This window comes from Ictidomys tridecemlineatus, chromosome 2 (genome assembly GCF_052094955.1).
Source record: "Ictidomys tridecemlineatus isolate mIctTri1 chromosome 2, mIctTri1.hap1, whole genome shotgun sequence".
Taxonomy (NCBI): domain Eukaryota; kingdom Metazoa; phylum Chordata; class Mammalia; order Rodentia; family Sciuridae; genus Ictidomys; species Ictidomys tridecemlineatus.
Window position 1 is genome coordinate 105,143,826 of NC_135478.1, and position 24,274 is coordinate 105,168,099.

The 24,274-nt window shown below is 54.5% G+C and overlaps 1 protein-coding gene across 4 annotated transcripts in view; it reads left to right on the plus strand.

Annotated features, from left to right (window-relative positions):
* The window catches only part of Glt1d1 (glycosyltransferase 1 domain containing 1), a 68,125-nt gene extending 47,545 nt beyond the window's left edge, over positions 1 to 20,580 (plus strand). The window contains exons 9-13 of one of the 4 annotated variants that reach the window (XM_078039379.1): positions 1,802 to 1,845; positions 2,832 to 3,000; positions 5,999 to 6,097; positions 18,870 to 18,955; positions 19,751 to 20,580. In XM_078039379.1, coding sequence (XP_077895505.1) covers positions 1,802 to 1,845; positions 2,832 to 3,000; positions 5,999 to 6,097; positions 18,870 to 18,955; positions 19,751 to 19,793 — 441 coding nt within the window. In that variant the 3' untranslated portion in view covers positions 19,794 to 20,580. Of the gene's footprint in view, positions 1 to 1,801; positions 1,846 to 2,831; positions 3,001 to 5,998; positions 6,098 to 18,869 lie in introns of all 4 variants that reach the window. The other 3 variants (XM_078039376.1, XM_078039378.1, XM_078039380.1) reach the window with 3 other exon arrangements.
* The last annotated feature ends 3,694 nt before the right edge of the window (positions 20,581 to 24,274 follow it).

Here is a 24,274-nt window from a genome sequence, read left to right on the forward strand (position 1 = left end):
TGCCACCTCGTGCTGAGTGGGCTGATGGGGGAGGAGGGCCCTCTGGCAGCTGCACTGAGCCCACCCACCCGCACAGCTCATCGCACTCAGCATCACGGGGATTCTGGTCAGGAATGGGGTGCTGGCTCCCTTGGCACAGTGATCCCTTGGCCACCCTGGTGGCTTCCTTCCCTTTGCAGTCCCAGGTACTCAGGGTCCTGGGAAGGACACTTTTTGATTTAGTTTATATACAAGCTCCTTGACTTACACTGCTGCTCCTCCCTGCAAACCGTTAAGTGGGAAATACCGTTAAGTCAAAAGTGCGCCAAGTCTACCTGCTCCGTGGCCAGCCCTGACTGTGCTCAGAGCACTTGCCTCAGGCCACACTGGGCAGGTCACCTACCACAAAGCCTAGTTGCAGAAAGTCCTGCCCACTCATGTGGTGTCTTAAACACTGTCCTGGAGGTGGTCACATGGGTGCTTGTGCCCTTCCCAACCTAGAGAATCCAAGTGGAGCCCTGGTGAGCCTGCACGCCTGTGCAGTGTTGTCTCGGCAGTGTGGCCTGACACACTCATGCTTGCTGTTCTCAGAAGGGCTTGAATGAGCAGCCGTGGGCTCTGCGCTCTTCAGAGGTAGGTGCAGGTCCAAGCAGGGACACCGTTGTAATGCTGAGTGCTCAGTAGCCCTGGCCGCAGCTGGTGCTCTTATGTCACAGATGAGGAAACAGAGGTTCAGAGAAGCTCGTGAACAATGCCTCTGCATGCTTATGCAGTGCTGAAAGCTCAGGTCCTGCCTTCAAGGAGTGAAAGTTATGGGGATAGTGGATCAGCTTGAAAATACTGCTACTCGTTTTGGCCTTGATTTAACAAACATATCAGTCTCCAGGGACATGCTGGGACAAGCACAGTGCCTGTCCCAAAGGACATCTTCCAGACAGATGGAAAAAGGAATTAAACCCAGACTGGAGGATATTAGGTTGTGACTAATTGCAAAGTTTGCACTTGGCTTTTTAAGTTTTCCAGATGGCATTTACATGCCATAAAGCATGACATTTTAGAGCGCAAAGTATATCCACACAGCTGTGCACCCCACCCCCATTCCAGGTTGTTTTCTCCACCCCAAAAGGACGTTCTGTGTCCACTAACTAGTCACCTTCCCTTTCCTCCCCTGACGTGGTGCCTTGGCACCCCCTGGTTATCAGCCTGCTCCCTGCCTCTGCAGATGCGCTTGCGTAGGGCGTCTCACACAGTGGGCCCGCACCCTGGGGGCCTTTCCCGTCTGGCTAGTGTATGTTTCTAGGCTTCCCTGGCCACAGCCCAGCCCAGCCGTCCCTTCTGACTGGCACTCCCTTGTGCAGATAAACACGTGGTGATCATTCATTCCACAGTGGATGGACATGTCCTTGCCTTTAAGACTGTGTTTCCAGAGGGCTCCTGGACCCCCTGGATGCCCTGCCCTAGGCCTGCTCAGGGTGTCCCCGTTCTGCAGGAGTTGAGGACAATCTCCACGTGCACTGGTAGCAAGCAGCCTCACTGCAGGGCTTGGGGTGCCACTGCTGCTCCTCCCAGGACCTCAGGTCACCCGAGGGCTCCCATGCCTGCCCATGGGTCTGCCTCCTGCAGGAGATGCATAACCGCCCCCCTCCTCTCCTGGGGTCCCTTCTGCCGCCATGTTTACTGGCCGCCATGTTTACTGCTTCATCGCCAGACTCAGGACATAGTTTCCTTTATTGTTTTCCTTTCGGGATAATGGAGTCTGGCTGTGTTGCCACCACCTGATTCTCTGGGTCTGGCACTCATTGGTCTGTCTCTCTCTTTTCAGGTTGACCCCGTGTTCACCAGGGAAGTGAAAGCCAGGGTCAAGAGGTAAGGGAGGGGAAAAGGCACTTTGCACGAGGGGCCCAAGTGGCTAGTGAAAGGCACAGTTCTCTCCCCCGGAGTCCCAGGCACTGCGCCAAGCACCTTGCTGCTGTCACGCCTTTTAATCCTCCCATGATCCTATGAGATCCTGTTTTTGGCTCCCTTGTCCAGGCAAGGAAACTGATAGGCCAAGAACGTAAGACGCCCGTCTTACTGGTCTTCAGGGAATGGCCAGGGAGATCCCTTGGGAATCCTCATTGGAAAACTTGAAAAGAGTTTGGAGGAATGCAGGGAAACGGTACAGTGTGGAAGGGGAGAGAGAAGCTTCAAGATGGTGATTGTGGGGTGACAACCCCGCATATGAGGATGGGGGTGACAGTTGGTCAGAAAACAGACCACGACTACAAGCTGTGTGTCTCTTTCACTATGTCTCTCTTTTAATATTTCCACTTATTATCTTTTTTAAATATTTTTTTTTAAGAGAGAGAGAGAGAATTTTAATATTTATTTTTTTAGTTTTCGGCGGACACAACATCTCTGTTTGTATGTGCTGAGGATTGAACCCGGGCTGCACGCATGCCAGGCGAGCGCGCTACCGCTTGAGCCATATTCCCAGCCCAATTATCTTCTTATATACAATTATTTAATTATCTTGTAGTATTTAATTATCTTTTAATATTTCTGCTATTTATTGCTATTCATTTTCCCCTCATTAGTGTTCATAAAGTCATTTGGGGAAAGGTTGAATTATTAGAGAAGTGTTGTTTTCCTGGTCCTACCCAGGAAAGGGCAAAAGCCGTCTGACTCTCTGTGTTTGAGAACGTGTATCTCCCTAGTGAAGCTGGTCCTAAATGGAAGCCCGAGTTTCAGTCCCTTGTCACCCGGGTGTGGCCCAATGTGCCTCCTCACCCCAGGGTGTCCTTCCCTTTCCAAAGCCTCCACCAGCACTGCCAGCGTTGACCCACATGTCCCTCCTTGGGGGCTGTGGCCAGCAGCCCCTCCTGGGCCAGCTGGATGCAGCCCCTCCTGCTCTGTTTCAGGGCTGCCGGGGTCCGGCTGATGGGGGAGATGCAGCGGGAGGACCTGCATGCGGCCTTGAGGAACTGCTTCGCTCTGGTGAACAGCTCTATCTCCGAGGGCATGTCGGCCGCCATTCTAGAGGTAACCGTGTGAGGGGTCTCAGCGTGGGGTGAGACAGTCCCTTGGTCCCCCACTTGTGACAGTGATGTCTTTGTCAGTAACACTCTCCAAGCTGAAAGAGCAAAGCAGCATGACCTGCAGAGTTTAAAGCCCCCTTGCAGTTCAGTCTGGACCTCCAAAATGTCATCCCATTGCCCACGGCCACCGCCCTCACCAACTGCAGAGACAAATAGATGTGGCCTGTGTTGTCCCCCGACCCTCTGGGTCCCTTCCCAGGAAGGCCACGGAGCTGTTCAAAAGCAGCCTGTTTTATGCCATCTCTCCTCTGGCCGCACTGTCCTGAGCAGAAGAGTTGCACCCTGTCCCTGCAGGGGAGGGGACAGTGTTGCGGTGGACTCCGGTTGGCTCTGTCCTCTGTCTAGTGTTGGGGACATGCCATGGCCATGTGTGCATCTCCATCACAGCTCTGCAGGCAGCGGCCAGAGCTGCCTGTGTTTGCCGGGCTGAGACCACTGCAGGAAGGCTCTGCTCGGGAAGTCCTGGTGGGCTCTGCTGGGCAATGCGTGCACTGTGAGAGGGCATCAGTCTGGTGTCTTCTTTGTAACCTGACCCCCTAAAGCATCCCTTGTCACTGGAGAGTTTTCTGGGAAAGGGAATGTGACCAGAGCGGCTTAACTGCTTCACTCTGAGTCCCCAAGATGGCTCTGGCACATGCCCACTGCACGGGCTTTCCCTTCTCTGGTGCCAAGTCTGATTCCCCACATCTAGGGACCCTGCAGGGTTGGTGCCAAGTCTGATTCCCCACATCTAGGGACCCTGCAGGGTGCACTCCTGTGTGATCCCACAGCTGGCCACTGTCTTAGTGTCTTGTCCACAGTGCACATGCTTTGGCCTGCACCAAACTTACTGACAAAAGGTATGATTTTCAGTTAGAGTTACAGACAACATGATAAAGTAGGACACGAAAATACTCTCTCTAAATTTAAGAAATGATTAGAGTTAATGTTTTCTTCCAATCTGGCATCATTTGGGAAGAAACACTCGGGAGCCAGTAGAAGCTAAATGCCGAGGCCAGGAATCGGCACTGGGAGGCTTTGAGAGCACAGAGTGAGAACCTGCAGTGGCTTCTTTCCTGCCAGGTGTCCACGCCCAGGTCTGTGCTTGTCGATCACACCAGCACCACTGGGCTCTCAGCTGCAGCGTGGGGACAACACCGTCCACCCTTCCTTTTAGCTTTGAATATGTACATTCTTAGAATGCACCCTTACAGCGGCTGCTGAGTTGCTCCTTTGTATGGAAATACACACTTTTTTCAACTTCTTAAGAAAAGGTAAAGCGGAGCCGGGGAATGATTTTATAACTAGCACACACAGCACTTCATCGCAGATGAATTGCTGTCAAACCTCGTTTACTTCAAAGGAAAGGCAGCTGTTGGCAATTCTGCCTGCCTTAAAATGTTGATGTTGTGTTCCTTTTGAAAAGTCCAAAATAACCTTTGGACGAAGGGTTCTGAATGGAACTGATTGTGGAGGCTGAATAGGGGTGCGCTTCATTAGGGGCAATTCAAGTAGCCCAGCGGCTCATCACCGAGTGGGCATGTTGCATCTGAAGGAAGTGATCTTTGACCTGTCAGAATCTGCTCGCTTCTCTATGGAAGCATGTGAGAGTGCCACTTGCTAAAGCACGTTCCTCCCCGACAGTGGGCTGGGTTCACAGCAGCAGGGTGAATAGTCCTGAAACCATAGCTCCTTCCAAGTTTGAGCTGAGACGAGTCCCAAGTTCTGTGTAGAATTGCATTAAAAGAACACCAAGAACCATTTTCTATCCCTGTCTTCCTAATTCACACACTGCTTCTTCTCTGTGTCTGCCCCCTTCTCTCTCTCTCTCTCTCTCTCTCTCTCTCTCTCTCTCTCTCTCTCTCTCTCTCCTGTCCAGCACAGTTTGCCACCTGGGAGGAGGGAGGGAGGCTTAGTTCCACAGCCAGAGGCAGCAAGGGCTCAACCCCTGACCTTGAGCCTGCAGGCTCTAGTGAGGGAAGACCCCTCAGCAATGTCTCCAAGACAACTGTGGCTGTGGCAGTTTGACTGACAGGTCTCAAAGTGCGCATGTTCGTGTGTACATTGTGGCAGGATTATGCCCTGCCCACTTTGGAAAGTGATGGGTCTCTTGAGTGGTCACAGCTAGGTTTACGTAACTGGCATGTGTTTAGGGTGCAGGGAGCTGTGGGAAGAGGGGTATTTTTCAAGGCACTGGGTAGTTCTTGCATCAAAGAATTACACCCCAAATGCCCCTGCATACCCAGGAGAGGCTCTCACAGCTCAGTGATGTAAGATCCGACATGCTGAGCATGTGTCAGTGGTGTGCTCAGACCAAGCCATGATCATTGGCTCAGTGCAACGTGTCGAGGGACTAGGGATGGCACTGGAGCTGCCCACAAGTTCAGCCATTCATCCACACGGGTGCCACATCTGCCCCTCTGTACTTGGGCTTCCTTTGTTCCCAGGCAGCCCTGGTCACTGAGTTTCCTTGGACTGGCCCTGAAGTACAGGCAGTCTCTCTGCGAGCAGCAGCCATACTGCTGAAAGAGGTGACTGCAGCAGAGGGTTCAGAAGGGTTGATGTGAAGCCTCCATCCACCTGTGAGATGGGAGAGCTCTAGGGAAACTGGACCCAAGTGGGTTCAAAGGCAAAGAGGTGTTGAGCGTGTCTGTCACGACTCACGTGTTTGTCCAGAGTCAAGTCCCTGGCACCAGGACTTAACCATTTGCTGTCTCTAACTCCTAGCTGGCTCTGTGACGTTGGAATAGTGATTGTGTCAGACGTGATTGTGACAGCGTGCCATTTCCCAGGGCTTCTGAAAGTTTAGATGTAGTTTGAAAGTGCAGGCTGCAGTGGGGTGTCTTTTTGGCAGGCAGGTCCATACTGTGCCCATGGCCAGCGGCTTGGCTAACCTGAGAAGTTACTCTCCCTCAACCACCCAACTCTCAAGATATGCCCTGTGTCTCCTCCTGTCTCCCCAGGCAATGGATCTGGAGGTCCCTGTGTTGGCCAGGAACATCCCTGGGAATGCCGCCCTGGTGAAGCACGGAGTCACTGGGCTGCTGTTCTCTGATCCCCAGGTAAAGCCATTGCCTTGCATCGATCAGCTCTGCACAGTTTCCATGCACGTTTGTGGAGAGTGGCTCTTGATTCTGTGTCTGCGGGAGCTCTGTGTCCCTGGCATGGTCAGGAGGGGCCCTGTGTGCAACGTGGCTTCTCCTGTTTCCACCAGAGCAGCTGTGGGGATGTGACTGGAGGGAATAAGGGAGGCTCAAGCAGTGGGCCCACTGGGTTCCATTTCTGGCTCAGCCACCACGTGGCTAGACTGGGCTTGTACTGGCCAGCTCACTTTCAGTGCTCCTGGTTTCTGTGCTACTAAGCTGGGCACTCTTCAGGCACCTCGTACTGGTGGAGCCCCATCCATGGCTTTCAGAAGGTGGCCGGGTGCCCTCACTTATAGTCCCTTGAAACAAAGGTAAATGCAGGCAGGATGCTTACATGCTTGCTCAAAAACACGTATGCAGGGTGCTTACATGTGTGATCATACACACGTATGCACCGGAAAACAAAGCCAAGCTGTGCAGCCAATGGAGGGCACAGTGGGTTATCCTGTGACTGCTGGGGTGCAGGCACGTCCCGCCACCCAGGAGGTGTGTGAGGGCTTTGCCCAGGTCAAGTACTACTGCTGGGTCCGCAAGTAAGCCCTGGGGGTCACCTGCCTGCCAACCCTGGGTTCCTGTTCAGGCCTAGGACTCTGGCCCCGTGGCCCAATCTCCAAGAACCACTTTCTCATTGGGACCAGTGAAACGGAGGACAACGCCTGCCTCTTAGAGTTGTCGCAGGGCCCAGGGAGGTGACACACGGGGCCTGGCGTGGGGTCAGAGCCTGGCAGGCTCAGGCATGGGGGGAAAGGAGGGATTTGCCGTCTGGGGGGAAATGGATGCAAGCTTCGTTCTTTACGTCTGTGCTTTTAAAAACCAGGTGCTGCTCCTGACTGTCAAAGCACATGCTAGTTTCAGAAAAATAGGAAGTTGTTCTAGAAGTGACAATAACTTAAGGATATTCGTTTTTCCAAGTACCTTGTTGCAGGGTCTGGTCCCAGATAGCTGTCCCTTTCTCTAACACCAGATCTTGTCCCCAGATCCCGCTTCTTGCCCCCAGCATGCAGGGTCACAGGCTCCAGCACAAACTGGCAACCAATGAGCTTCAGGGCTAAAGGACTGCAGGGCCAAGAGCCCTCTGGTGCCTAGCGGAGGGGACACCATAGCTGTGTTCGGGGTGGGAGACACAGCAGGTGGGGGGTTCTGGCCTGCCTGACAGGCATGAATGTGCTGGGCTCCTCCCTCTCAGCGGTAACAACTAGGGGCTGGTCATGGGTGGAGTGTGGCCTGCGCTCGCCTGCCCATGCCACAGACACAGGCTTGCTGCTTTTTACCGCAGCCCAGTTCTCCCGAAACCAGCAGAGGCCCAGCACTGCATGCTGGCAAACTGACCACCCCCATCTTCCAAAATAACAGTGCCCAGTTCCTCTCTAGTGCCACTTTAAACTCTCCTAAGTGGAAGCCGGGTGGAGCAGAAGCAGGAGGCAGTGGCCCTGGAGAGGCTGGGCCTTGTGAGGGCTGCTGGTGACCTTGTAAGTGCTTTGTATATATAATTATAAATACATATAATTTGTATAATATAAATAATAACATATACAGCCATACATGCTCTTTAGACTCTTGCTAAATCTAGAGTTACAGGTTCCGCTTTAGCTTTTATGCCTTGATCAAGAATATAAAGGAGACTCACCTCTAAGTGCAGGTCTAGAGGTCAGAGCAGGAGTTGGGAGGGACTGGGAGGGCCAGGGCCTGTGAGAGCCCATGGAGAGGAGCCCTGGGCAGCCTCTAGGAGCCAGAAGCAGCTCCCAGTCAACAGCCAGCAAGAGCAAGCTTGTCCGTCCCACAGTCAGGAGCTGCACCCTGCCGACAGCCTGTGGGCTCTAGGGCCTGCTCCTCCAGGGATGGAGCCAACTCCTTGGTTTCAGTCCCGTGAGGCCAGGAGCTGAGGCTGGCTCAGCCACGGCTGCACCTTGACCTTCAGAAACCTCGAGGCCACAAGTGCGTGTCATGTGAAGCCCTCCTTGGCATCAGCTTGTCCTGCTGTGCTGGAGAAGGGGCCCAGGAGGCAGGCCTGGGAACAGCATGTGTCATGCCAGGGCAGCAGGCTACAAGCAAGGAAGAATGTGGTCCTGCCTATAGGGCTGGACGCCAAGAAAGGACGGTGACCGCGCAGGAACCCAGAAAGAGCTTCAAGGAAGAACACGGGCCTCCCTGGAGGTGAGGGAGATCACTGGGGGCGCTATGGGGCCCTGCTGGAGACAAACCACATATTTCCTTTCTCCTGAAGCCCCTCTGGACCCTTGCTTGCTCTAGGAACTGCCGGAGATCTGAGTGTGAGCTGTGTGGGAAGGGGAGTCGACTACCTAAAGCTGAAAGGTGCAGATGGAGGGTGTTCCTGCCTGGGGTGCCCTTAGGTGTCCTGCTGCCCTTGGAGAATGTCCACACGTTTGGCAGCGGTCAGCAAGCTGCCCTGGGCAGCCCTGCCTGCCACTCTGCCCTCCAGGGCCTCCCCTACTCTCTCTTCTGCAGCCCCCAGGGCTCCTTCTGCACCTGCATCATGGGGGAAGGTGCCCCTTCAGGGTGTTCTGGGTCTGCCTCTCCAGGCCGGCACCAGCGCAGGACCTGGCACACAGTGTGTTAACAGTGACCTGTTCCAGCCAGAACCCAAGAGCCCCCCTGGCTGGCAGCTATTGGCATGAAGATAAAGGGAATCAGGATGGAGGGAAGTGGGCTTTGGGCGCTCCAGAGAAACTAAAAAAATTTTAAAACAATTGATGGTTAGACAAAATCAAGTGTGGCAAGAATAGAATGGTCTCTATTTTACACCCCTCACCCCTGGAAAACTTCAGTATGAGCTAAGCCTTCCAAACCTATTCAACATTGATTTTCCGTTACTGCAACAATCCTGTGATTTTGCCTTTTAAAAGAAAAGAGTTGCGCTATTTCCCTGTGTTTTTTTTTTTAAATAGCTTCAAAATTAAAATCCATTTGACATTTAATAGAAACTGTGAATCCATATTCTCTGGGCCAGAACCTAGATGGGTAGCTCAAGCTTATTTTACAGGGATATTCTGTTTGTGTTTTAGACAAGAATAGAAAAACTGGGGATAGTCATGAAGCAGAGATTGACGTTCATGGAGTACGCGCCTGCCGCGTCCCAGCCACTGTCCTTACTGCTTTCCGTGATGTGAGATTTTTAGTAGAGATAATTTCTTTTTCCTTTAAACAGTAATGGCGTTGACAGTCAGTGGCTCAGTGTTTGGAAAATGTGAGGCATGTTGGACAGATAGCCTCAAACTCTCCACCAGGCTGAGCCGGCCTCAGGTCTGGAGTTTCCTGCTTGAGATCTGAATGATCCCTGAAGCCCTTTTTATTCTGTGCTCGTCCCCTCGTCTGGAAGATGGAGACCATGACCTGTCTTGAAGGGATAACAGGAAACACATGCTGTAGAGGCTCATCCTTTCCTTGAGGGGAACCACAGGGGCCAGAGGCCATCTTCTGCAGCACACTTGAGCCTGGTGCTGAGCAGCAGGGGACATGGCCAGCTTGTGCTCAGTGCAGTCAGAACATCTAGGCTGTGTTCTATGAGAGGCAGGTGCCAGCCCGAGAATGTCCCATGTCACGTTCAAATCACAGTGTCCCTGGGGGACTGGGTGGTGGTCAGCCAACATTACATAACATAGGACTTCCTTCTTGCGTCTGTTAACTCTTAAGCTAACATGTAATTCTCAGAAGTTAAATGCTGCGCTGATAAAGAGGCACCCTTCTAGTGCCTGGACCTGATGGGACCTCATCAGGGTAAAACCCAGGTGTGATGGTCTCCAAGATATGGATGGCATTTCCACTGAAACCCAAAAAGAAGCTCCAGACAACGTGGCCCACGCTGGAAGTTAATCCAAAACGCGTTTGCATGGATTTGCAAGTCCGATGGCCATATTGCTTCTTGGGTAAACCCAGCAAGCTCGAGAGTGCAAAGGACAGCTGAACTTGACCCATGGGTGGGGAGCCTGCCTGGAGTGTGCAATCAGGTGCTGGGCCAGTGGCATGAGTGGTCCGTCCAGTGGACAAGAGGGCAGCCAAGGACACCAGTCACGTTTTTATAGTAGCCATATTTAAGAAAAAAAGAAATAGAAGAATTCTATTTTCGTAATACACTTGATTTAACTCAGCCTATTTGAACTTGCATCATCTCAGCTAGAAGTGACATCAACACTATTAGAACCCACATTCTTTGTTCCCACTAAGCCTCTGCAGTGCTGTGCATGCTTGGCACTCCAGCACAGCTCAATTTGGAGATTAGGTTCTTATTGAAAACTTGGTCTGCATCTAGCTCGGGAGGATCTATGCCTAAAAAATAGATTTGCCTCTCCAGGTTGTTCCAAATGCATAAAATTTTTGAGTAACTGAATAAGTACAGGTTTAAAATTTTAAATCTGTTAAAAATAATGAGGAAGAGTGCCCTTTCTCAGGCACACAGGCCACCTCCCAGGTGTTCAGAAGCCCTGGCTGGTGATGAGCGGCAGCTGCAGTGTCGCACAGAGGGGCTCCAGGGCCGTCTGGGCAGGGGCCGCAGCTGGCCTTCCTGTGTGCTGGCCCCTTGCCAGCATGCTGCCTTGTCTTCACGACAGCCAGAGAGGGCAAGTCCCGAGCCCTGGGCCACTGTCTTAGAGCCGCCCGCCCAGCCCAATCCCCAGGAGTTTGATTCCAGAGCTGCACTCGGTCACCTGGAGCAGCCTACTGTCCCCACCCTGCCTGCCCTCTGTGGCTCGGCCTCAGCCTCTCCCTTTCCTTCTGCCTCTTCCTGAGTCCATTCCTCTGTCTCTTCCTCAGTTTCTCTGTATCGCTCTGCCTCCTCCTTCCCCTACCCTCCACTTCTCTCTCTGTCTCTCTCTCTCCCGTGTTCTCCACCTCCCTCCTCCTCCCCTCTCCTTTAGGTAGGAGAGGTGGCACTTTTCCACCCAAGAGTCCTCAAAGCGGATCCTCTCACTGCTTGCTTGTCTTCATTCTCAGGAGAAGGGACTCATCCTTTCTAAGTTCCTGTCTTTTGCTTGTCCCTCTGATGGTCCTTGAGGCGAAGCTGTAACAGGGCTGAGCCACCAGGTGGGGCTCTTGCCCCAGTGAAGGGAGGCTGTCCCCCACTGTGAGTTGAGCAGGGGCCTGGCCCTGTGTGGCTAGTGCCAGGCCTGGAGCTGCATGTGGCCCTGGCCCTCCAGTGGGGCAGGGGAACCCTGCTCCTCTGCAGTGCTCTTGACTTTGAGGGAGAGAGGAAGTGTGTTCCTCCCACTGAGGACACCCGGGGCCTCCGCCCCCCTCCCCACTCTGGGGCTGCAAGGCAGCTCCCCCAGCCTGGCTGAGCCCCTGCTCTGAGCGTGGCCAGTGCATTCAGCTGGACTTGTGACTTGAGGAGCAGCTGGGTGAGACCCAGAGTGATCCAAAAAGCTCCACAGGTCCCTCAGTAGCCCCCAAGCACACCCAGGCCAGCAGGACATCCTCTCCTTCCACCTGCTGGAATCACAGCCCCATGAGCTGCCTGTGGACCAGCCCAGCAGGCTTTCCCTGACTCCTGGACCTCAGAAAGAAGCACCTCAACTGCTAGCACTTGAGGAAGTTGGGCAGGCGGCCTGAGAGGACACCCCGGGCTGCAGCCAGGGTGATGCTGCTGGAGATGGTGGAGCCAGCCAGCAGCCCTGGGTACTGTCCAGGGCCTCCCACCCTCCACCTGCCTCTTTACCTCTGGCCCTACTTCTTGCCAGTTTTGTCTCCAAAATAAAGTGGACTCTGTCTCTCCAGTGTCCCCCCCGCCACACACACACACTCCAAGGCACTGCCCCAGTCTCATTTGGGCTCTTTCAGCAGCCTCCTCCATCCCAGCCCATGCAGGGTCCCCAGCAGCCGAAGGCCTTGTACCCTCTGGGCTTTCCAGGGCACTGAGGAGGCAGTGGGCCTCCTAGATGGACTTTCATGTGGCCCTGCTTCTCCCTCCTCTGCCCAGGACCTCAGATATCCTGCCCTGTGGTCCCCAAGCTGGCTCCCTCTTGGCCTATTGCAGCGGGGCCCCACCCTGTTCCTCACGGTACTATGTTCCCTCACCCACTGTGACCATTTGGGACTGTGCTCGTGCTTCTCCCTGGGCCCTGCCTCCTGGCAGATCTGGGCTCCCTAGGGCAGGCCCTTGCTCAATGTCCCGGGACGGGGACTCTGGCAGATCCTGTGCAGCTGTCCCAATGCCCAGGAGGAGGCGATGGCGCCTGGGTGTCAAAGCCACCCTGTGGGCAGCAGGGCTATTGCTGAGCTTGGTGGTGGCCATGCAGTGTGCACACAAATGCAGCTTAACTGCTTGCTTTTCAAAGGAGTGGATAGCAGCAGGCATTTTGCCCCTGGCCTCTATTAGGTCTGGTCACCATGCCTGACCAGCTCTGTTTGAAGTTGCATCCTGATCACAGGTGCCTGTGCTAGATGAGGCCAGGACCCCTAAGGGGACCTCACTGGTACTTAGACTATCAGCAGAAATGCAGGGCTCTTCCTTCCTCAGCCCACCCCCTCCCTCCTCCTCCTCCCCTTCTTCATCCTCCTGGTGGGTACCCTGCCCTCCTCCCCTCTCCTCCTTGGGAGCCAAGCCGTCCTCAGAGCTGGGGTGGAAGAGCTGCTCCTCTCACCTCTACAGAGGCCCAGCCGCTGTCCTCATTACCCACCCACCAGCCCACCTGAGGGCATCATGTGTGGCCTGTGGGAAGGTTCTCTGGAAGTCTGAGGCAGAGGGCAGCCAGGCAGGTGAAGTAAGTCCATGACCATCAGGAGGCTCACATTACATTAGGGTGGCCATTGTGCCATGACATCCTGTGAGTGTGACCTGGGAGCACAGCTGGTGGCTATGTCAGGGAGAGTGAGAGTTCCTTGTGCTGTCCATCCATCGGGGGCTTTGTAGACATTGCTGTGAGCAAGGCTGGTGGCCAGCAGCAGGATAGGGGCTGCAGATGGCTCCATGCTGGCCTGTGGGCTGTGACCACCTCCCTTGGCCTTACAGCAGGGAGACGCCCCTCAGGAGCCTGCCGGGGCAGGGTGGCAGCCACCTGCTCAGCCCAGCCCCTCTGCCTCTGTTAATTTCCAGGCCTAGCTGAAGCCCCCTGCCACTCCCCAAGACTCCCACTGCAGGCCTCCCTCCCCCTGCAGGCCTCCCTCCCCCTGCTTCAACCCTGCCGCCTCCTCTCCCTGCACTCCCTCACCCTCTCCTCTTCCCTCCCTACCTGTCCCCTTCCTTCCTGAGCACTCTGGAGCAGCACCAGGGAAATCATGGCTGGCACATCTGGAGCCGGAGCGAGCAGGAGCAAGTGACAAGCACAGAGGCAGAACTGTCCTGTTTAGTGCACCCTCTGGCCCCTGGTTCCACCACTGAGCGGTGGCCATGCCGTCTCTGCTCCCTGCTCAGAGGCAGCAGAGGTTGGAGGGTGTCCCAGCTTCTGCCACTTGGTGACCATCGTTGCCGTGGCAGGTGCGTCTGTCTCTGTTGGGGGTCCTAGGAACAGCACTGCGTCCCAGGTCACCGCCTGTGATTCTAGATCCAAAGGCACGGAGAAAACGTTTGACTTTAGCGCCTCTGGGGCCAGTGCTCACTGGCATGACTCTGGCCGAGCTGGTGTGACCGTGTGTGGCCGCTGCTTCCAGGGACTGCCCATGCATCGGATTCAGCAATGCGGACAGCTGTCCTGGGGCTGCCCTAGAGCCCGCTGGAGATGGCGTAGGAGAGGCACGTACACACCACATCCTGCAGAGGCCCACACCTGCCTCCAGAACACGGTCACACAGGTGCAGGGCCCTGCAGTGGCTGGTTGTCATTACTAGGTTCTGCCTGGACACTCCCCCCACCCAAGGCCTGTGCTCTTAGTTAAAGAAGTGCTAAGGAGCTTGGCCACACCGAGGTGGACAGTGAGTGAGGCGGACCAGTCCTCTCCCCAGGGCTCCTTCCCTGCCTCCTCGCCTCCTCTCAGCAGCCAGGGTCCTGCGCGTCCATCACTCCTGCTGTCCCATCCAGGCACCAGGTCTGTGTGATGCCCTGTTGGATACAAGGTCAGCATTGTTCCATGAAGGACCTGAGCCCGGAAGTTTCTGGCTCAGTGTGACCAGGCAGGGTCCACTGCAGCCCCCCCAGTGGTCAGGCATGGGGTCCGCAGTCGGAGAGCCACGGGGACGTCCTGGTGGGTCCAGCCTCCCACTTCTCAGACTCCACCCTACAGTTGAGGCGAGAGGGACAGCGCATGCAGGGGTGGGCTGGCTTCTCTGACACAGCCACCTACAGGGACCCTAGCAGCTATTTTGATGTAACCATGGTATGGGGGTCACCAAGCATCAGCTGTCCCCAACCTGCCCATTACTGCTGCCCCCTGAGAGATGACTGGGAGGCTTATGCCGAATCCTCCAGGGGATGGCCACATGGAGTCCTTGGGAACGGCCCAGGCACTCTGACAGTTGGGAATCAGATGTGTTCTCTCCACTCCTGGTTGCTGTTAATGGTGGCCATTTGGTCAGTGCCATAAACATGACCAAGAGGATGGTGTCAGGTATAGGAAAAGTGGTTCAGGCAAAAACATGTCCCTCTCCTAGAGAGCCAATTCTTGGAGTACCAGTTTTATCACTTGCAGCTTCCAAAAAATAAAGCAATTTTTATGGCCAAATAATTTTTGGGAAATAAGACAGGTCATCTGCTGCCTGAGTGACTTGCTCAGGATCGCTGGCGGTGGCTCTTGGCACAAGTGTTCAGGACCTCCCCCACCTGTCCAGTCAGAACATGGGGGCTGGGTTGAGGGGGGGGGCACAGAGCTTAGGAACCAAGGCCACTGACTAAGCCTCTGCTTACTCTGTGTGAAACCAGTCCTGTTTGTCCTCCATGGATCCTGGCAAAGGCTGGGGGACAGGGTTTGGTGAGGAATTTACCCACTAGCAGCCGAGGACTGCTCAGGAAGGTCAGCTCCTAATTGGGTGGTTATTTCTGCATGGTTTCCAACCTGGCACATGTGTTACCTGAGCCAGGGTTTGCACACTAGGGCTCAGTGTGGCCCACACTTGGGTTTTGTTGGGCCTGGTGTGTCCTTTAATTTGAATTACTTGCTGGATTTGACATGGGGTACTTTTCATAAATATCCAGAATTTAAACTTTTCTTGGCAAAAAGCCAGGGTAACCGGCTAGAAGCCAGGCTCGTGTCCACTCAGCAGGTGGGTTGGCGTGGCCCTCTTCACCTGTGCTCTTGGGGGCAGTTGGGTTCCCAGTGCTAATCTGGAAGAGTGTCCATAGCTTTCTCTCTTCAGAGCTAGAATTTCCATGTTCGGTTTTGATTGTAATTGTTCCAGTTTGTGCACCTTGGCTGCTTATAGCTGATTTTTATAAGTGAATTTCAGGTGTGGTCATTATACAGCCTCTGGTCTCAGTAATCGCCTGTCAGTCAGTGAATCGGCTCTGGGGCAAGCTCCACGCTGGAGCTTCCATGACCCACAGGAGTAGACTTCTCCATGCAGGTTTTTGCTCCTGTGAAGTGCCTTGGTCTATTCTATGAGGCATTCTGCATTAGAGCCCAGTTGGACAGCCAGCCTGATGTCTCATGTCAGCTGAGTCTGTCTCTGAGTGTCCCAGCCTGGCCTTCACAGTGTGGCCTCCTCCTCCATTGGGGAGACTGGCCGATCGGGGCAGCCTGAATGCACCAGAGGTAAGGGGCACAGTGTCCCCAGGGTCTTCTTAGAACCAGGCAGCATTTCCCAGAGGCAGGTGTGGACCTCTTAGCTCAGTGCCTGAATACGCTGCGTCTGCCTTGGGCAGACTGGACAGGATCACTGTAGGCTGATGGCTGCAGATGCCTGCTCTGCTCTCTCAGCTCCTGGGGCAGGCCTGGGCTCGCTGCTCAGGATGTCTTATCTCACGAAGCCGTCCCCAGGATGCCTCCATCCTGAGCCTCTGGCTGAGGTGGATTTGGTTTCTGATTGCAGGGATGAGTTGGCCAGTCCCTTGCTGGCTGCTGGGTGGGGACTGCTCTCAGCTCTGAGAAGGGCTCAGGAAGCCCCTCCCCAGCCAGCGGATACAGGGCCCTTCCTGCTCAGCCCAGCCCTGGCAAGGATGTTGCAGCCCCGACCTCGGCCAGCATCTCTTGGTTGGAAGCAGGTCTCAGGCCCCACCATGTTCCAATCACGGGGTGGGTCATTTGGAGTCACCTGTGTTGTGTAGACCACAACAGCACAGTTGGGAGTTGGGGTCAGAGCTTCTCACCAGACCAGATCACAGAGAGGCAGCATCTAAAAGAACCTTGTTATTTTCCTCTAAGAAGAAGGAGGGCTGATTGATTCTTGTGTAGCCAAGAACTGCACAGCCTGGTGACTTAGGCCCGCCACACCTCATCATCTCACAGCCACACGATGAGCCTTCTGGGCTGGACTCCACGGGTGGCTCTTGGCTGGTCTGGCCTGGGCCACTCACCCAGGGACAGTCCCGAACAGCTGCCTGGGGCTGAATGGTCTAGGATGGCACCCCAACACTTTCCTTGGTCTTTGGTGTTGGCCATGGCCAGTATCTGTCCATAGGGTGCTCACCCTCATGGTGCTCCCCAGGGCACCCCAAGGGTTAGGGTGGAGGCTGGATGCTTTCCCAAAGCTTTTCTTGGAGCTGGATGCATTGCTCCTGGCACTGTGGGTGGCACTGTGGGTGGGCAGAGGTCCCCCACTCACCTGTCTTCATGGGGAGGAGAAGCAGACCCTTAGTGGACACAAGGGACAGTCTGAGTCCAGGGAGTCTCTACTGTCCACCGGCTGGGTCTGGAGGTACCTCCTGCTGTCAGGGTGACGCCTTTGGCCTGGTTAACCCATTTTGGAGTAGGCAGGACCACCCACGCTCAGCCAGCCTCCCCTGTCCCCGACCTCTCCCCTGCCTTTCCTCCTCCTCCAGGGCTTTATGGGGCCAATCCAGGATCTCTCCTGCTCTGGTAAAGTCGTCTTTCCATGCTTGCTTGCTAAAAAAAGAAAAAAAAAAAAAGTATTTTATTGCAACTTTACCCTGGAAACTGTTGTTCGGATGCTGCTGTAAAGTGGCCTCACATTCTGCAGCTATGATAAGCAGGGGGTGGGTTTCAGCCCAAGATAAATCAAAGCTCCGAGCTGCATCGTAAGTGGTGTTCCAGCCACAGCAAAAGCCCCGTCCACTGCCTCGGACTACCAGGCGGGAAGGACTCCCTTGTGTTTTATTGTGAGGAGAATACCAATTTACCATAAAGCGTCGACATCATATACAAGAATATGATTCTGCTCTCGTCTATACTGCTGTTTATTTGCTAGCTATCAGAGGCCTTCGATGTTTAGTTAATAATTTTGAGACTATGTGGACACTTATTTTAGAAGCGAAGCATTGAAGGCTCATCTCAGTCACTGTGGCCTCAGGGGGGTGAGGAGAGTGACTCGTTTAGTCTTCTTAGAGCCCTGGCTGGAGACTCTGCCGTCCCCTCATCTGTAGGTGGGTACTGAGATGTGGAGGTGGCATATGGCATGTGGCATGTGGTGTCTCCTGGCTCGAGAGCTGTGCTAGTGATTTACAAGCAAGTGTAATAAATAACAGGCCTTCCCCTCCTCTGCAGGGATCCTCTTCAACACCAGAGTAGCCCTTACTGCGAGTCCTGAGGGCTTTGACAGGAAGGCTGGGCCACAGGAGCCCTTCCATCCCCACATAGGCCTGTGAGCTGCACGAGTAACAAGCCTGAGCATATGTGTGGCCTAAACCAAAGCAGACCTGGCCCCGCAGGATCCTCTGGGTTCTGCCTCTCCCTGCCTTCCTCATGCAGGCGGTGTGGCCCATCCCGTGTCCTGTGTCTCTTCACAGATGAGCCACAGTGTAGGACTCAGAGAGGTGAACCAGCATGCCCAAGCCACACAGCAGGGAGAAGCTGTGCAGAATTTGAACCCAAATCTGGCCTTGAACCTTAGAGCTCCCTTACATCAGGTGCCACTGACCCTTGGTGGGAAGACACTGTCTGAGCCCAGGGGAGCCCCTCGGGGCCTGGGACACAAGCAGGGCAGCAGCCTGGAGGTTCTGTGTCCAGTGTGTGCAGCTCGGAGCCTGGGAAGGCCATGTTTGTATAGCAGGCTGAGATCAGATGGGCATCACAGCTCCTGAGACCTCAGGGAGAGCAGCAGGTTTCGCTGGTTTGGGGAAGAAAGGGATGAAGCGTAGCCCATGCTCCAGCATTTCCTGGGACTCTCACCTTGGCACGGATGTGTGCATGCGTGTGTGTGTGCAGGTGGGTGCATAGGTGTATGTAGACGTGTGTCCCTGCACATGTTGCACACATGTGTGTAATATGTATGCACGTGCATGTGTGCAGGCATTTTATACAGATAGGTGTGTACACATTTCTTCCCTTTTTTGGGGGGACTAGGGATTGCACCACTGAGCCACATGCCCAGCACTTTTGATGTTTTATTTTCAGATGGGGTCTCACTGAGTTGTTCAGGGCCTCACTAAGTTGCTGAGGCTGACTTTGAACTTGCAATCCTCCTGCCTCAGCCTCCTAGTCACTGGGATTACAGGTGTGTGCCTCTGTGCCCAGCACACATTTTTTTCCCTTAATCCAAATGTTTGGCGTTAACTCCGGTCCTTCCTGAAGGTCTTTTTCTCCAGGGTGGCGTGGCAGGCGGGAGGGAGAACTGGAGCGAAAGCAGCGTGGGCACCTTCGTGAACCCCCCTCACGATGGCTCCCGCCCTTCTTCCCCCCTTTCTTTTCTGCAGGAGTTTGTGCAGCTGGCGAAGAGACTCATCTGTGATCCTGCACTGGAGAGAGAGATCGTGGCCCAGGGGCGGGCGCACGTGCAGAGGTACCACTCCTGGCAGGCGGAGAGGGAGACCTACCAGCACCTGGTGGGGAAACTGCAGGGGCCCCTGGAGGGCTGAGGGCCCGCGCCCGCCGTGCCTGCTGTGGCCACTGTGCCCACCACACCCACCATGCACTGCCATCCACACCTCAGTCCGTGCCCCTGGCGGGCACCCAGCAGGCCAGGCCAGGGCCTATTGGCCCTCTCATGGACTCACAGGGTCCTCAATGACCCCATGCCCAGGTGCGCCCACCTGGGTCAGCCGCTGGAGGTGCATAGTGACTGCCTCAGGGGCCAGGCGGGGGCTTCAGGAACTTGTCAAGAGAATTTGATCAGCAGCTTTGGGATTTTCTCGGGGATGGCAGAGGCTTCCTCTGAAGTGCTCACAGTGCAGACCCCGGCCCCTCCTCTGAGTGACCTGTGCTCATCGCAGCCCTCACATGCCTGTGGGGCCGGGCTGAAGCCACCCACGGGTGAGCCCTGGAGATTGCCACCAGAGCTCACAGCCTGAACTTTCCACCCTTCAGAAATGATGCAGGGGAAGGCAGACTGTGTTGCTAGAAGAGGCCCGGCTGCCCTTCAGGCCCTGCCCACCTCTGCTGCTGACCACACATGGCCTGGAAAATATTTGGGTGGCCCTGAGTTGGTGACCCTTCTTCCCCTCCCAGCATCAGGGAGCTGAGGCTGAGTGACTGTAGGACAGCACAAATGCACAGCAGACCAGTCCAGTTGTCATCATAATGTTGGCCTCCCTGGGTTGGCATAGCCTCTCTTGAAATAGTCTCCTCTGACCTTCAGCTGCTGGGAAGACCAGCCTGGGAAGGCATCTCCTGAGTGCTGACATCATGGCCACCCAGTGGACATCCCTTACCATCAACAGGGAGTGAACTGTCTCGTTGCTCCTCAAGAGTCAGAAGTTGGCAGCATAAGGAGAAGAGGACAGAGGACAGTGGCTGGGGTGCCCTCCTGGAAAGTGCTGGTGAGGAGCCTGCCTGGGCCCTGGATGGAGGCAGAGAGGGGAGGGATCAACACTGCACTACTCCAAGTTCAAGGGCACGTCCTGGACGTCTTGCTGCTCACCACCGAGAGGACAGAAGAGCCAGCATCTTGTATTCAGAAGGAGCAGCCTCCAGTCAGCGCCAGCCCGATGTCCTGGAGTGGACACCAGCCCGCTCTGATTCCACACACTGCCATTTGGCCTTTCACCCTGCACCTGGGTCATGGAAGAGCCGCTCTCCAGGGAGGCGGTGGGCCGAGAGAACAGGGCTCTTGCTCCTTGGGCTCTGCATCAGCATTGCCCGTTTCCCCTGGGCCCACATGGGTACCAGGACACGCTTCCATGCCTGGCCACAGGGAGAGGGAGGGAGACCGGGCCTGAGCCCTGAGTCTGGAGGGAGCAGTGTCACCCTAGGGGAAAGCATGATTGGGGCAGGTCACTCAGCCACCGCACACACTGCTGCTATTTACCCAGTGCTGTTGGTCCTGAAGCGCAACTGTCCCCTCCCTGAGTAACCTGGAGGGGGCCTGGCCTCTGCCAGCCATCACCATGGAGCTACATCTTACCCAGCACATGGAGAGGAGGGGCAGGTTTTAGGTTAATAAAGTGTGTCACCATCTGCGGTACAAAACCAGCTACCATTCATTCTTCCTGTGAGCAGCCTTTGGCAGGAACAAGTCTCCCCCCCCCCCCCCGAGGCCCTGCACCCCAACAGGAAGGACTGACACCCCAACATCTAATTTAGAGGAGTTAGAAATGCAGCCAGGTGTTTACACCACTGTGTGTCCATCAGCCTTCCACCACTGTAATCAGTGCTTTGAGGAAAACTTTATAAAGATAAAAATGTTTATTTCAGTCACAGTTTTGGAGGTCCCGGTCCAAAGTGTATGTGGAAGACCATCCTCCCTTGTACAGTTTGGGTAGAATTTTGAGAACATCTGAATTCTCAGCAGGTGTTTTGGCTTCAAGTGGTCATACCCCTGTGTTGGGCTCTGTAGTATACTTAGCACAGCTATGTAACCTTTTCCCATGGAAGGTTCTTGATGGCTAAACCTGCCTCACCTGCCACATATCTGCAGCTCCCTACAAGGCAGGGACAGCATCTTGCTTTGCCTTCTGCTACAGCAGAAGGCCCTGGGATGCCTATTGTATAATGCATAGAGACCTATTGGCTCCCAGGTCTGAAGGCTGCAAGTCCAAAGAGCTGCCACTGTCACCTGTGGTGGAAGGGCACAGCAGGGAGGGTGGGGGAGAGGGGCCTGAACTCGGCCTTTTTGGGGCTTACTTCTGATAATGACCCCACTCCCTCAATGGAGGCATTAGCCAATTCATGAGGGGGGTGGTCCCATGACCAAGTATCTCTGGTTAGGCACCCACCTGACCCTACTGCATCCAGGATCAGGACTCCAACACAGGACCTGTGCGGCGAGCTGGCTCTCTCCGGGGTTCCAGGACCCCCTCTCTCCTTCCTAGTTTTCCTCACTTCTCCTCTTTGATCCTGATGTCCTTTTAGAGTGTCAGGGGGCTGATGGGGGAGGACCACACAGGAGGACATTCCTGCCCAACACTAGCCCTTACCAGAAGGCCCACTCAAATGGCAGTGCCCAGCCTTGGCTTCATGGAATCTGGGTGGTGAGCGGCCCCCTGGACCAAGCACCTCAGGTTGCCAGGGCAGGCCAGGCCGAGGCTCCCCAGAGGTCCAGTGTGCAGTCCCCACGGCAACTGCAGGGTCACGCTATCCATGTAACTAGGAAGCAGAATTTCATGCAAAACAGGGATGTTCCAAGAAAAGCCCAGACTGGAATCCCCAGATTAATAAAACAGGTGAAATCTGTTCATGTTTAACCAGATGTAGAAGGATTTCCCGTGGCCCAGCCAAGAAGAAAGGAGCGACACACCGGGGCCTGTGGTGTCCCCGAACCTCGCTCTCCTTTGGTGTCTGCTGTCCTGCCCCGCATTCTCTCAGCCCAGCTGCTCACCTTCTTCACTCCCCCCAGCCTCACGCTGCCTGAGCCTTGCAGGCCTGCCGTTCCAGCGCCAGTAGCCTTCATCCTCCATTGTGTCAGGGTCAGCAAATCCGGTGTCCTCGGCAACATTTGTGATTTCAGTTTCCAGAGCACTTATGCTGTGTTGTGTTTTAACACCGAAAGTATCTGTAACCATCATAAGGACCAACTCAGCCTTGGTAGGGAGCGGGAGGGCTCAGGTAGGATTGCAGTTGGTCATGGCAGACAGGACATTACAAAATAGGCAGAGACTTAGCAAGAGACAAGGGCACCTTCTCTTGACTAGAGAGATTCACTGAGCGGGTGTGGTCTTCCTGGGATTAGAGACCCACCCTGCTTCTATTCTCTTCTTCCTACATCCTCAATAGGTGGCCATCCCTATCTCTTGGTGTAACGTGGCTGCCTAAGCTCCATCACAATGCCTGAATTCCAGGCAGGAAGATGGGAAGCAGGGACCCAAACACTTCTCCCTTTTGGGACAGTAGGGAGTCTTGGGTTCTGCTGGGAATTAGGAATCTATAACTGGGAAAGAGGAGGAGGGTGTGGACTTCGTGGGGAGCTGTCAGTATAGCAGCCATGGAGATAAATGAGTGAGATTGCCGCAGCAGGTGCAGGAACCCTGGTTTGCATTAATCACAAAATACCTTTCAATGCCGTGAAGGGTTTCCATGGGGCTATCATTTGGCCTTTAAGGCCACACGACGCAGCTTGCATTTTCTTCCCAGGATGCTCATTTGTAACACCAGTTCTCTGCCAGCTGCAGGTATCGATTAGTACCTCAGACTTTGCAGTTTCTAAATTAAAAACCCAGTGTCACCTTAAATGTCCTTTGTGTCAGGCGGAGCACAGTGCTGGATGGCACAATGAAATCAAAGCTCCTGACCGTGGGTAGAATTCTGTTCCCTCTGAGTGCTCCTGAGGCGTCCTGAAGGAAGAAGCCCACCGTTTTCTGAGTGGGTGGGTCTGGCCACATCAGAGTCTCTTCCAAAGGGATTCATGAGACAGAAGTCCACTAGCAGAAATCACTAATTTACATTAAAAATGGACGCTGTGGAGTTCCATCATGCCCAGAGTTTAGGTTCTAAACAGTATGTAAAGCTAAAACCTTGCAAGTTACAATTGTCCCTTCACTGCCCCTGGGCCTAGCATGTCTGATTGGACTCAAGTAGCCCTGCAAAAATTTTGTCACCCCACACTTGAGAGTTCTGGAGCCCCTGAGCTCTGATGGAGAAAGATGTCCCAGGGCTTGGCCTTTCGAGCTGCTCTGTCCTGGATTACAGAGGCCCTGCCTCCTGGGGGTATGCTCCTTTCCATGTCCTCACAGGCACTCCTAAGGTCATTAGATGGGCACATGTGGCAGGGCTGGGCCACACACCAGCTGTGAGGCTACAGATATATCAGTGAAGAAACCAGCTGCCCACCTGGCAGGGCCACCTCCCAAGTCACAGCGCGGCAAGACGATGCTCCACAATGGTGTTCAGTCAGAGGGCAGGGGACCTCTGTCTAAGAACTGGGGTCAAGGGTCAGGAGAGCAGAGCACCATTTCTCAGAATGCAGACTCCGTCCAAGATACCACGCAGAAGGGACTCTGCGGGCTCCCAAGAGCTTCTAGCCACATGAACACAAAGGCAGGGGCTGCTGAAGGGAATATCCTCATTTGTGCCCATGGCCACAATCTGCCTTAGATTATTTTACAGTCCACCTGTCCTTTCAGACCCATAAATAGTCCCTGAGAGTCCAGCAGGAGGGAAATGTCTTTCCACAAAACCATTCAGCTCTGCCCGATGGCACAGAGAGAAAAAAGAGCAGCCCCTTCCCGGGGAGGCCCTGAAGTCACCCCGAGCGTGGCAGAGCGCGTCACTAAGACAGAAGACTCACCTGAGCATCAGCGTTCTCAATGAAGCATCTGCGTTAGGAGGGGTTGAGTTTTTCTCCAAGTCAGAAGGTTCACAGTTGGACGTTTGCAAGAGTTTAGAGAGGGAGGCCCCGGGTGGTAGACTAGCATCCTCCTCCGTATTTGGTGCAAATACCTTGATTTTAGAGCTGTCTGGAAACAACAGCTTACAAATCTAAAGCTCTGAAGGATCTGGGGTGGCTAAGAGGGCTTCCTGCCTTCTGTTTCCCCAGCCTACCTCTCCCGGCGTCTAGTGAGTTTTAAGGCCGTGGTCAGTAGCATGTGAATGGCCTTCATGGACAGAGCAACTTACAGGGTGTGTCTTGTCTGGCACTTTATTGAACAGGGCTGTTGCTTCAGTTCTGTCCAAAGTTAATGTGAACTGAACACCTACTTGGTGCCAGGTGCAGTGTGCAGAGTTGGCA